Raw genomic sequence first — 12,585 nt, 5'->3', positions numbered from 1 at the left:
CACCAGACAAGCAGGTTGGGCCACCTGTGGGGACAGTGAGTTAGGCAGAGTGACAGTGGATGCCATGCTCCCTCAGTGGCCTGGAGAAAGGCCCCTGTGTCAGAAAATGATCTAGAAAGAAAGTGCTGTGGGTGTGTGTGTGTGTATGAGAGAGTATGAGAACCTATATGTGTGTACGTGCTTGAAATCTTGAAAAGTACTGGTTTCCAGGCTTCTAATTAGCGCAACGTGGCTCCTTTCCAGTCATCGTCAGTAGAATCGCACAATTCTTTCCCATCAAAAAAGAAGGCAGTTGCCTTCATTTGGGGGCATCTCCAGTGGAGTCATTAGAAGCTCAAAATAATGGATCTGCTTTTTTTTTTTTTGATTGTACATGCTTTCTATAAATAGAATTACATGTTCGCTCCTATGACTTGCTTTTCCCCCCTCAACATTCTATTTGTGAGATTCATCCATTTTGATGCATGTAGCTTTCTTTATTTTTCAGTGCTGTAGAGTATTCCAGTGTATTATTATTCTCCATTCTCCTAGGGGTATACATACGTGTGCTTTTTTTTTTTTTGGTTTTAAAAAAAAAAAAAAAAAAAAAATTTTTTTTTTTTAGAGAAATAAGCCTTTGAACTTAAAAACTAAAGGTCTGTGCCTGTCAAAATCGTTATTTAAGGAAAAAACCAGCTCACCTGGGAACAAAATAGCAATTGAGCTTATGCTACGCAGTATGCAAACGAGACACAGATATACACACTCGGGTACACATGGAGACACGGGACAGTCAAAACCTTTGCAAGAGATCACCCACCCCAACTCTACAATTCCTCTCCGCTCTGCTGGCTGATCCACATGGACCCAAGCGTGGGCAGAGCTGTCAGGAGGAGGCAGCAGACATGTTGGGGGTCCAGCCCATCTGGTAGGCTCTCTCCAGGGTCCTCTTGCAGTCCTGCAGGACGGTGCTGAAGGTGATATGGGGGTACTGCTGCACCAGCTGCTCCACTGTCACTTCACTGACCTGCAAACACAAAGAAGAGCCACGGTCACCCACAGGGACCACCGAAACCACCAGCCGCCCAGGCTCACTGGGGTGCGCTTTCCACGGCACCGGGAACCCTCGTCTCCTTCCTTTTCAGCAGTGTGACCAATGCTTCGTGAGAAGACAGTGTCGCTTTTTGTGTGACCTCCCTGATTTCCTAAGTACTACATTCACCCTAAGGGATTTTCTGAAAAGACACGATATCAAGAAATTAGTGTTTTCTAGACGCATAGATGACTGTGACTTGTCAAGATCTTAACAATGTCCATTGAAAATGGAGCGCTTGGGAGGTGAGGCAGCAGTTAGCCTCCTAGTGTGCACTGGACTTCATCGTCCAGCTGACAGCTTTTTTAGGATAGAACTGTAGATTGGTGGAGAGGACACACAGGATTCCGGATAGAAGTGTTGGGGAAAATGTTTATTTTTCTTCCCTTTAAACGTTAAGGTATTGCAAACTTCAAGTCCCTTTGTGGAAAGGGCTGAATTGTGAAGAATCAATAATTAAAACATACATGGCTGGCAGGTCAGGGATGGCCCCAATAGACCTTAACCATCAAAGATACCACTTTGATTCTTGATTAGACAAGGCAATCAGACAGGTCTAATTAAAACTAACACCTTTACAATTGCTGTGCTGTGAAGGGATTAATTTGTCAATTATTTTTAAGCTGATTGCTGTTCATATCACAAAAGTAGACAGCTTCCTTCATCCTTTAGATAAATAAATGATTAACCTAAGAACCGCAATTTTTAGGTAGCTTTATTTAAAATCTTTATTGAACACTCGGGCATTTTCAAATACATCAATATTTCATTTATACTGGGTAAGCTGGTCTGAAAGAAGGTGCTGGTGATACACATTTTTGTGCTTCCTCTCCATGTCTGTCCACTATTGAAAAAGATCAGGACCACAAGGCAAAACCTAAAACAGCATCAAACCCTTGCTGTTTGCTTTGAAAGCACGCTTGGGAGTGTGACAACCATGACATTAAGTCATCTGCACTTTTCTGAAATAACATGGTGTTTTCTGGGTGATTTGGTAAACCATGTTATATATAATCTTTTTGTTAAATTTAGGGTTGATATTTCCACATTGCACTGATGATACTTAGTCTTTGTCAGCATTTCTATACAAGACTTTCTTGTATTAAAATCAATTTTCATTCCAAATTCAACCAAGCCATGTAGTTAATTCTTTCTGTGATGAAGATACAATGTATAATATTTTATTCACAAAAACACAAAATAATTTTGAAAAAGAAAAACTGATATACAAATTAGAGTTGAGAATATCAACTGATGATCTCAAAAGGAGTTCTAAGCAATATGATTTTTGATTTTTTAAATTTGAATTTCTATCCTAAGTCTTGCTTGAGTTGAGGCTGCCTAGAACAGTACACTTAGAAAGTCATGCATCATCTAGCCATGCCTATCTCTCTAGTATATTTTTGATACTAACCAGTCACCTGACCTAATTTAAAGTTATCAAGCTGTCCGAGTTCCTTCTGGCCTCAGGACCTTTGCACATGCTGTTCTCTTTATCTGGAATACTGTTAAATCCACTTGCACCTGAATGTCCCCTTCTCGTGCCTACTCCACCTTATTCTTAGTTCAGTGTCATTTCCCCAGGGAACTTTGATTACTACCCTCACCCTGCTCCCCCTCCCCACATTAGGTAAGGCTTCCAGGTTATTCACTCTTCCAACACTGCCTACGTTTCGTTCATGGTACCTTCAAAGTTAGTTTATAATTGCTTTGTTTAATGTCTACTCCTGTTCCCACGTAAGATCTTACAAGAGCCATGATCATTTTTGTATTCATGAGCCAGGCCTACTTCTCAGTGAATGAATGAGAAAACAATAACACACTACAAATAAAAAATAGAAACCCAAGAGCAAGGCAAAGCCAGACACTAACATACTAATCACAACATACTGAAGACCAACAATTCCCAGAGGAACTTGTATTCAGCTCAGGAATTCCCTCCTTCAGGAAACCTTCCCTAAGCAAGCCTGTCTCCCCACGAGGTTGGTCTCGGTACACCTTCTCTGTGGACCCATGGCGGGTAACTGCAAGGCCTGTCTCTTATTTAAGCACTCTCATATTGTGTTGCAACCATCTGTTTACTTGCCTCTCTCTTCTACCTGAACCAAAGTCTGGGGACCAGAGACTGCCTTTTATCTTTAAGGCTATAGAGCTGTGTACAAAGTAGAGAAGAAACATGACAACTGTAGTTGACTTGAGAGTCAACCAGGCACAGGTTGGAATCCTGGTTTCACTTTACCATTTGGTTTCCTCAACTGTAAAAACTGGATAATAGTACTGATGTCACAGGACTGTTACAAGGATAAAACAATATGCCTAACACTGCGACTGACATAAAAAGGTCCCTAAATGGTAGCTCTTATTAGTACAGCTGGCGTTCAGTAAACAGTCATTCATTGAATTAATTAATGCTATGGTAGGGTGACCAGTTCTCTATAGGGACGCTCAATATTGTTCAACTTCTGAGATATTTCGGAAATAAACCTTGATAACATAAGTTGTAATGCTCAAAATAAAATCATCGCAGGACAAGAAGTAACTATACACTATTGACACTATGTATAAAATAGATGACTAATGAGAACCTACTGTATAGCTCAGGGAACTCTACTCAGTGCTCTGTGGTGATCTAACTGGGAAGGAAATCCCAAAAAGAGGGGATATATGTATACGTATAGCTGATTCACTTTGCTGTGCAGTAGAAACTAACACAACATTGAAAAGCAACTATACTCCAATAAAAATTTTTTAAAAATACTTTGGATACAAGAAGAATCTATTCTATCTTAATGCTCTCTGGAGAAGAATTCAGAACTTTTCTTAGTAATACAGTCCAGGTTTTAAATATCCACTTTCAGGAAATCCTCCCTTTTCTTTACCTGACATTCCCCAGGCTGTGGTTAGGTTACATTCCACCCTCTAGCCATGAACAAACCCAGAAGGATGCAGGTCCTTCTAAGGGACAGCTGAAGTCATCTGGTCAGAGGACTTTCAGAAAATCTGCATCGTATTGGAAAGGAAGTAAACACGGCCCAAATCACTTAGCATTCAAGGAACAACTAACTGAAAAATAGACGAAAAACGGAGGGAGAAGGGAAAACATTTAAACCCACCATAAAGATGGGGCCTGTCTTCTGCAGTACATCTTTTCTAATCTACACATAGGCCTGTACAAAGTTTTATACCGAGGGTTGACAGGCATTTTGTTTTGGAGGTCCAATTTTATTTTTGTTTGTTTTTTTGTGGTACGCGGGCCTCTCACTGTTGTGGCCTCTCCCGTTGTGGAGCACAGGCTCCAGACACGCAGGCTCAGCGGCCATGGCTCACGGGCCCAGCCGCTCCGCGGCATGTGGGATCCTTCCGGACCGGGGCACGACCCCATGTCCCCTGCATCGGCAGGTGGACTCTCAACCACTGCTCCACCAGGGAAGCCCCGAGGGTCCAATTTTTAAAAAGAGAAAATATCACTAAGTGATAACTGTTTTTCAAGAGGAGATATAAAATTCACCTTAAACAAACTTGATACATGAGGTATGGATTTATGAAGTACATAAATTAGGAGATAATTGTTCACTTTAGCAAAGACTTTCATGGTAGGGTTATTTTGTCAGCTCTCTTAATGTGTTTTATATTCCTTTGACTTACCAAAATTCAATTTACCTATCTCTGTTGCATAAAGTAAGGTCCACCTATAGCTAAGAATACAGAGTGTGTTAGATCTCTGGCTTTCATAGCTTATGGGCAAGGACAGACAGTAAGTTGGCTTTGTATAGCTGTACGAAAAACGTTACAGGTAATCCTCCGTGGATATAACGTGTCTTCTAAGCAATCTTTTTGCTAACTGTGTTAGCAAAACAAAGCAGTAGGGAAAATGCAAATTTTCCATTTTAGAGCTTTGTTGGGTAGAAGCTATTCAGGGGAAATACATGTACTCCCACTAGGGAAGGTTCTATCTTTTACTCATAGTGTCTCCTGGCGATACGGTGTGACAAATTTTATACTGAAGTTATTTTCATTTACTCCTCAGAAGTATAAATTATGCTCACCTCTTTGTATAGACTCCATAAGTCCTTTGGTGCCTTAGAGAAAAAGTTGGGTGTAAGACACCAGGAGGGTCCAAATCATTTTAAATCGTTACGCCTACATACACATTTCTGTAGGCATTTTGTCATGCACAACTCCACTTGCTAGAATGAAAAGAACCATTCTCTGTTCCAACTCATAAAATGTATGTAATATAAAAAAAGGAATATAAAGATGAATTTTAAAAAGTTTCCCCACGATCCCTGGTTTTCTATAATTTCTTTTTCACCTGCTGAAAACTATCAATGGCAATTCTTATATACACATAAGATTTGAAAAATGCAGCGTATCTTCTTAAAGAAGTATGCCGCAGTGTCCTTTGAAGAAATTACTGTGATTAAAGGGGAAAAAAAGCTTGTACCACAGGTTTTATTTTTAATATAAGAAATATAGTTCTCTCCAAAGACTGTATAGCTATAATTTACATTTTCAAAATTATTATAACTCTTTTTAAGGTAATAGCAATTTGTCTGGTATTTTAATCTATTTTGAGTTAACATCTATTAGCACTTTTTGAAAATGTGAGGCAAACTGCTATGCAAATTAAGGTAAATCATACTATAGTTTCATCCTATTGTTGCTGCTACTATAGAAGGGTGAGGAGAGAGCCTTCAGAGTTTCTGAGATTCAGTTTAACCAATTTATCCACACCATCACCCTGTTTCTTCACCTCCTTATTGACACTTTCCCCAGAAAATTCCAGAAAGTGCAAGCCTAGGCCTGAATGATCTCCTCAATAATATCTATTGTTCAAAAAATACAATTTCTAATGGAATTTGCTGCAGAAACCATTTATGTTAAGTGATTCTTACTTCCTCTTTGACTCTTGTTATAAAATAGAACATGCTTCTTATGTCGGGGGGAAATATTTGACATCTGAGTATATTAAAACCACACTTGAGAATATAATGAACCACTTAGGGACTTCCCTGGTGGCGCAGTGGTTAAGAATCCACCTGCCAATGCAGGGGACATGGGTTTGAGCCTTGGTCTGGGAAGATTCCACATGCTGCGGAGCAACTAAGCCCATGCGCCACAACTACTGAGCCCACGTGCCACAACTATGAAGCCCGTGTGCCTAGAGTCCGTGCTCCACAACTAGAGAAGCCACCGCAATGAGAAGCTCGTGCACCACAACAAAGAGTAGCCCCTGCTCGCTACAGCCAGAGAAAAGCCCACGTGCAGCAACAAAGACCTAACACAGCCAAAGATACATAAATTAATTAATTTATAAAAAAGAATATAATGAACCACTTAAAATCATTTTTTTTAATGAAGAAAGTTTCTCTGCAAAAAGTGGACACTATTTAAAATACCACAAGCAATAAATGTATTGCATTTTTCCTAGACCGTAAGTTCCTTGACAGCAAGGAGGATTTTAGTCATCTTCTTGTTTTCAGTCCTACACACGCTCTCTGGCACATTGTCATCCCGTTAGAATATAAGCTCATGAGACAGGAGTTTTTGTTGTTTCTGTTCACTACCAAACCCCTAGCAGCTAGCGAATGCCTGGCACATAATAAGTACTCAATAAATATTTGTTGGCTAAATTAATATAGTAGTTGTTCCATGAGTGTGTATTGAGGAAACAAAAAGGTGCCAAATAATACTAATACCCAGAAATCATGGAGATAAGCTCACCTTGTTCCCAGGGCATTTAGCTATGGTGGTGGCAGTCTCTAATGTCTTGACATTAGGGCAGCTCCAAACTCCTTTAATCTTCTGAAGTTCACAACCAAGGTGATTGTTTGTGCTACTCTCCTTTCTCTTCTTTCCATCTGATATCACCGGGTGCCTCCTTCCAGATACACCTTGCCTGGGCTTTCCAATAACTTTGCACAGGAGACCAAAGCAGCCCGTGATGGTGGTTCAGCATTATGAGCTGGTGGTCGCTGGGCCATGTGGCTGTTGGGCAGCGCTCAGGAAATGCCTATGCTATACTTCAGCGCTCAGGAAATGCCTAGGCTATACTTCAGATTAACTGATGGCAGCCTTCCTACTGGAGGTGAGCGACACACTACACTGGGTAGGTGACACTGAGAAACATGCTGATGGTCACTGCACATGCGCCAGTCTCCAAAACTTTGTGAAAACCCACACGGTTCAGAAGATTTCATACTTCAGCCTTCAGCATCCAGTGCCCCACTCAGGGTAGCAGACCCAGGAGGGCCCCACAGAAGATTCTGAAGTTTTGTGATATCTAAGGTTCCTTCTGATGTCACAGTTGCCTGGCGACAGGGGGAACTGTGGGCAGATCTCCTGACTCAAAACAATGCTATTTCCACCCTCTGATTTCTTGGGCTTCAGCAGTTCTACATGTCTTCACTGTTTACCAGAGGGGCTGGTTTTTGGTTGTTGTTTTCCTTGTTACAGTGGTATTTGGCATTTGTTGTCCCAGGGAACATGTAAACAGTACTCCAAAATACAGTATAGTCCCAGACAAGGAAAAATTCTCCCACTAAAATTGCCGCATGCGCCCTACCGAGAGACACTTATCAGGATTAGGCTCTCATGTGCTACGGGATAAATCAAACGCATTCTTCAGCATGGTTTATTTTGGCAAAATACTTGAAAGCAATTTGTTAATTTTTCAGCCTAATGACCAATAGGCAAAATAAAAGTCTGTCCCCATTCCAGTAAGGATGGAGGAAGAGGACTAGGGAAAAACATTCAGTGAGCATCTACTATTTTCCAAGCATCTAAGCATTAATACCACTGATTACAGATGAACTGTGGCTCCTACAGAATTAGTATTTCACACAGGGTCACACAGCTAGTAAATGGCAGCCAGGATTTGAATCCGGGACCCTGCAACACAGGCGCTCTCTGCCCTGGGACACATTGCCCTGCACACAATGCGATGCGCGAAGCGTCAGACTAGGGCCTAGCTGAGCACCCACTCAGTGACACGTTCACCGACATTCATTTTCCAGCTAACATTAAAAAAGTGATGGCGGTTTACATATAAATACAATTCAAAGTCCTTTACAAGCTCTTCAAAGCGGCTGCTCTATGGGAATGTAAATTACAATAGCTCTCACTTGGCCTGGGGAACATTCTGCTGTGGAACTCTGGTTGTGGAGACTTTGACACATGATGGAAACGTGACGGAGCCTTTTAGCAGGGCACCATGCCATAAACTGGTGTAGCTTTCCCTCCAATCTTCTACCCTTCAAAACATTTTTCTGTGTCCCAGAGGTAGAATGGCCAGCATGACAGATATGGTCCCTGCCCTCTTGGTGTGGGAAGATGGACAATTACAACAACAGCAGCAAGGCCTGAGAAGCGCTTTCTAGGGGAAGTACAGGTTGCTGTGGACAAAACTTAGTAGCTCCTGACCTCCGCCAGGAGGGCTGGAAAGGGCTTTCCAAAAAAAGTGATACTTAAGGGGACTCCTGAAGGACGAGGAGGTATCGGCTTGTGTACCCCATGCACTAAATATACACATATGATTCAGGGGAGAAAGGGAACCCGCTCATGAGCTAGAATAAAACAAATAATCTGTCCTTCACTTTGTAAGTTTTGTAAGGCAATGCTTCTCCAGCCCATCTAACAAACTCAAGGGTATAACTGAAGTAAGTTCTTGTTTCCAATAGCACTGCTCTGAGGATGGGGGTGGGTGGGTGCAAAGAAAAGGCCTCCCCTCCCCTTTCTGCAGGCTGGAAAAGTAAGGAGCCCACAGTAAGTCTGTGAAAGTGTCGTAAATAGCACAGTCAACTCCTGCGTCCTAATTCAGGGCTCTTGCCCTCACGCTGGTCTGTCACTCTTCACAGACTCCTGGGCAACAGCCACTCACTGCTAACAGCCCCACAGGCTGACTTCTGGGCAATATGCCTCCGGAGTTGGCCTCGCTCTGAGCTTCTTGGCTCCCGGGAGAGCGTGCTGGCTGTCCGTGGGACCTGGCATTCACCGGGTGACAGCTGCTCTTTCACCAAGTGCCCACTGGCCCCAAGATGGGCACGTATTAAAACGGATAAAATAAGGGTGACATGAATTTAGTAATACCTCAAATTTGCATGTAAATGAGATGAGTCATCTAAGTGCAGTTTAAAATATTGTAAATAGGACACTAAGAAGAGAATAAAAGAGCAGACAATAACAGTGATTTTGCCAGGACCCTCACAGCCAACCACATGCACTGGGCTCTCCGCAGGCCAGGGTAGATTTTTTTGATGACTCTATTTCCCTCCCTTTGCAGCAGGACGTTTCGTGTCCCTGTTTGGGTGGCATACCCCACCCGGCTAATGTTTCCCTATGATCAGAGCAGGGAGGTCCAGGACACCAGGAATCTGGCGCCACTGTTACAATCTCTCACCTCATCTCTTTCCCTTCAGCTGCAAGCCTAGTGTCCCAGCAGCCAGCAGCTCAACAGGCAGAAAGAGGCTGCAGGCGGACCCCACAAGGAAGCGAAAGGCTGGTGAGGGCTGTGGAATGATTCTCGGCATGAGTGGAGCGCCCAGCTCCTTTTCTCCACCCTGCAGGCAGCTTCACGTGCCTTTCCTTCCCGCTTCGTTTCTCAGTCAAACCAAAGCCTTTCTCCACACTCCACAGTGACTCATACGTAACAAATGATCAATCCACGTTTACTGATGTGGGACGAATTAAGCTGTGTCAATAATGCCCCCAAAGGAGAATCATTTAAGAGCTCTTTGGACTTCATCCTCAGAAGTAGCCAAAGAATTCGAGGAACAGTTTACCCCAGAAAACCTTTTGCAGTTATTGAAATTAGGGTATAACTAAGAATGTTCAGAACACCACACACACAGTTTAGGTGGTCTTAGGTATATAACTCATAGTGGTGGGACAGCAGTGATTGTAAAATGAAAGTAATTAACCTGAACACGCTCTGTCTGGGGGCCCTAAGGGGAAACAGGTGTTCAGCCTCGGAAAACGTTTCTCAGTGGATTTCCTATGAAGTCAAAGTGGCTTGGATTTAACTTTGAAATACAAATAACAAATTAAAAAAAATTAAACTGTGTCTGCAACCAAGAATACGAACAAGAATACAGTGGTTCTCAGCCCAACTGCTCATTAGAATCACCTGGGGATCTCTGAAAAATCCCAGTGCCCAGGCCATAACCCAGACTAAATGTAACCCAACCTCGGAGGAGTGGGACCCAGGCATTAGTATTTTTTAAAGCTCCTAGGAGATTCCAATGTGCAGCTCAGGCTGATTGAAGAGCTCCTAGAGGGCACAGGTGGTTTCTGCCCTTGGGAATCTGAAACCAAGGTCTGAACTACCATCACCTACAGGTAACAAGTACCCACCCACCTCCCATGCCACCCACCACAGTAAACACTGAGTCAGGGGTTCTGGAGGAAAGCAGCTGTTGCTCCTACAGCTTGTTGGTCCATCTTGTTTCAGATATTCATCACTGTCTGAAACAAAATGTATATTCTTTGAGTGTAGCAAAAACAGACTGGTTTCCTGTCCTTCCACCTTGGTCTTCCATCTCCAGTTGGGCACAGCCAAAGGAGGTGGCCACCTGACCTTCCCAACAGCTAACGGAGGGAAAGATTCCCCTAAACCCCGTTCACACAAGGACGTAGTGCTTCCTCAAGGACCACTCAAGAGGTGGGAGGAGAGGGCACACATGACTGAGTATTTAATATAATTTTTAAGAAGAAAATGATTATCTTTTTGGAGCCTAAAAGCCACCTGCTAAATTATGGGCATCAGCTGATTATAGGACACCCATAATGCACTATGCCTCATGCATGAACCTCATACCAAGAGCCTGAGGCCTTTAAGGATGTATTTTATTTTATATATAGAGGTAAGAAATATTACTTCTGGGTGGCAAAAAACTCATCTAAAAATCCCAAAGCGTAGAAGGAGACAGATACTGAGAATGCAGTGAACCTGACAGTGGCAGGCTCATAAATTCAGTCAACTTTGTCAAATGCAGTCACTCCATTTCAGGATCTGCAATGACTGGAAGTGCCATGCTCTGTCAATATCACAACAGGCCTGGATTCATGCTGTCTCTTTTTCATGAAATGTGGGTTTCCTGTTAACGCTAGCATTGCTTCTGTTCACTTGAATTAGCATGGTGAGAAAGCCGCAAAGAACCTGGGAGGATGGAGATCACAGAAACGCCTGCAGTACTAAGTGAGAACCGGGGCTCACCAACCTGAAGCCTCTGATTAGAGATTAGTGTGACAGGAGTCCAAAAACTAGACTGTCAGAGAGAAAAGTTAGTGACATTTTTATTCCCTGTTTCACCGAGTGATCCTTCACCTGGAAGGATGTTTCAAGCCAATTGGAAGCTCCAGGTACACAGTATTCCATAGGACGTTCTGAGGCCACAAACCCATGGAACTGACCCATCGTGCAAGTCTGTACATTTTTGGTATAGATTTGCATGTGCAATGCAGGTTAGAACCAAAATTGACATGTGTGGGACACCAGGATGGAGAAAGCCACTCGGGGAGTCTTGGTGGCGCTCTAAATGATTCAGTAAAAGACTATTTGAGAAAACCTGGGTCCTAATAAGATAATTAATACTGTCACTAAGTGACCGGTAAGTGTAATATATTTATGGAACACATCTGCGTGCTTCTAAATTAAACTTGCAAAGTTAAGCTGAAAAACACAATTGAGGGAGAAAACTCTCAGAACCAAAACTTATGTTTTCTTTTGTGCGTAATGGCTTTCTTGATCTCAGTTTTTATTTTCTTACATAAAGCCTAGGACGGTGGTAATTACCCATGGACACCTGACAAAAAAGAAATCTTTCTAAAATTGAGTTTCCATCAGGTAGAATTTAGGGATTTGACCTGTTTCCTAAAACAAGTTTATTAGCAGCAAAAATGTATTCTGTATAAAAGTGATAAATCCATAAACATTTCAGGGTTAGGCTCTGAAGGATGCTGAGTCCCGTCACACACAGCAGATGTCTGAACTCTGTCCTTGACTGACCTGAACCCTTGAGGCTGCACTCAGAATTCCCCAGCTACAGGAAACTGGTATTAAATCCAAGTTGTCATCTTCCTTATTTATTTCCCTCTGTCTAGATACTTTTTGTTACCTATCAAATTACTCAGAGGCAGTGGGATCTAATGGTTTTCAAACTTGCTCTTGGCTGTACAATACTTCTGCACACCAAAGTAATAAATAAGTATACGAACCAAATAAATAACCGGATAAAGCAATAAAAGGGGGGTTGCTCTGGCTGATGTTAGGTGCAAGGACCAGGCCCCGTGGCCTCTTAGCCACTCCGTCATTCCTGGAGGCTCTGAGGAACCTCCTCGGAACCTTGGAGCCACACAGAATGCAGATGAGGAACAATCCCCAATCCATCTATCCATCATCCAACACATATTTGTTTAGCATCTGTTACGCACCAGCCGCTGTGGTAGGGCCTGGCAATATAACATAGACTAGAAGCCCATGGATCTTATATTCCAAGGAGGAGGGGAGTCATGGG

The 12,585-nt window shown here is 42.6% G+C and overlaps 1 protein-coding gene across 1 annotated transcript in view; it reads right to left on the bottom strand.

Annotated features, from left to right (window-relative positions):
* Positions 1–555: 555 nt before the first annotated feature.
* FBXL17 (F-box and leucine rich repeat protein 17) overlaps positions 556–12,585 on the bottom strand; it is a 481,311-nt gene continuing 469,281 nt past the window's right edge. Inside the window, 1 exon segment of the mRNA XM_024743396.1 lies at positions 556–1,006. Within this exon segment, the coding sequence (XP_024599164.1) occupies positions 866–1,006 (141 nt within the window). The 3' untranslated portion in view covers positions 556–865.

Source organism: Neophocaena asiaeorientalis, unplaced genomic scaffold, assembly GCF_003031525.2.
Source record: "Neophocaena asiaeorientalis asiaeorientalis breed wild unplaced genomic scaffold, Neophocaena_asiaeorientalis_V1.1 scaffold26, whole genome shotgun sequence".
Classification (NCBI taxonomy): domain Eukaryota; kingdom Metazoa; phylum Chordata; class Mammalia; order Artiodactyla; family Phocoenidae; genus Neophocaena; species Neophocaena asiaeorientalis.
Note: the sequence above shows the minus strand (reverse complement) of the source record. Positions and strands in the feature narration are given on the sequence as shown.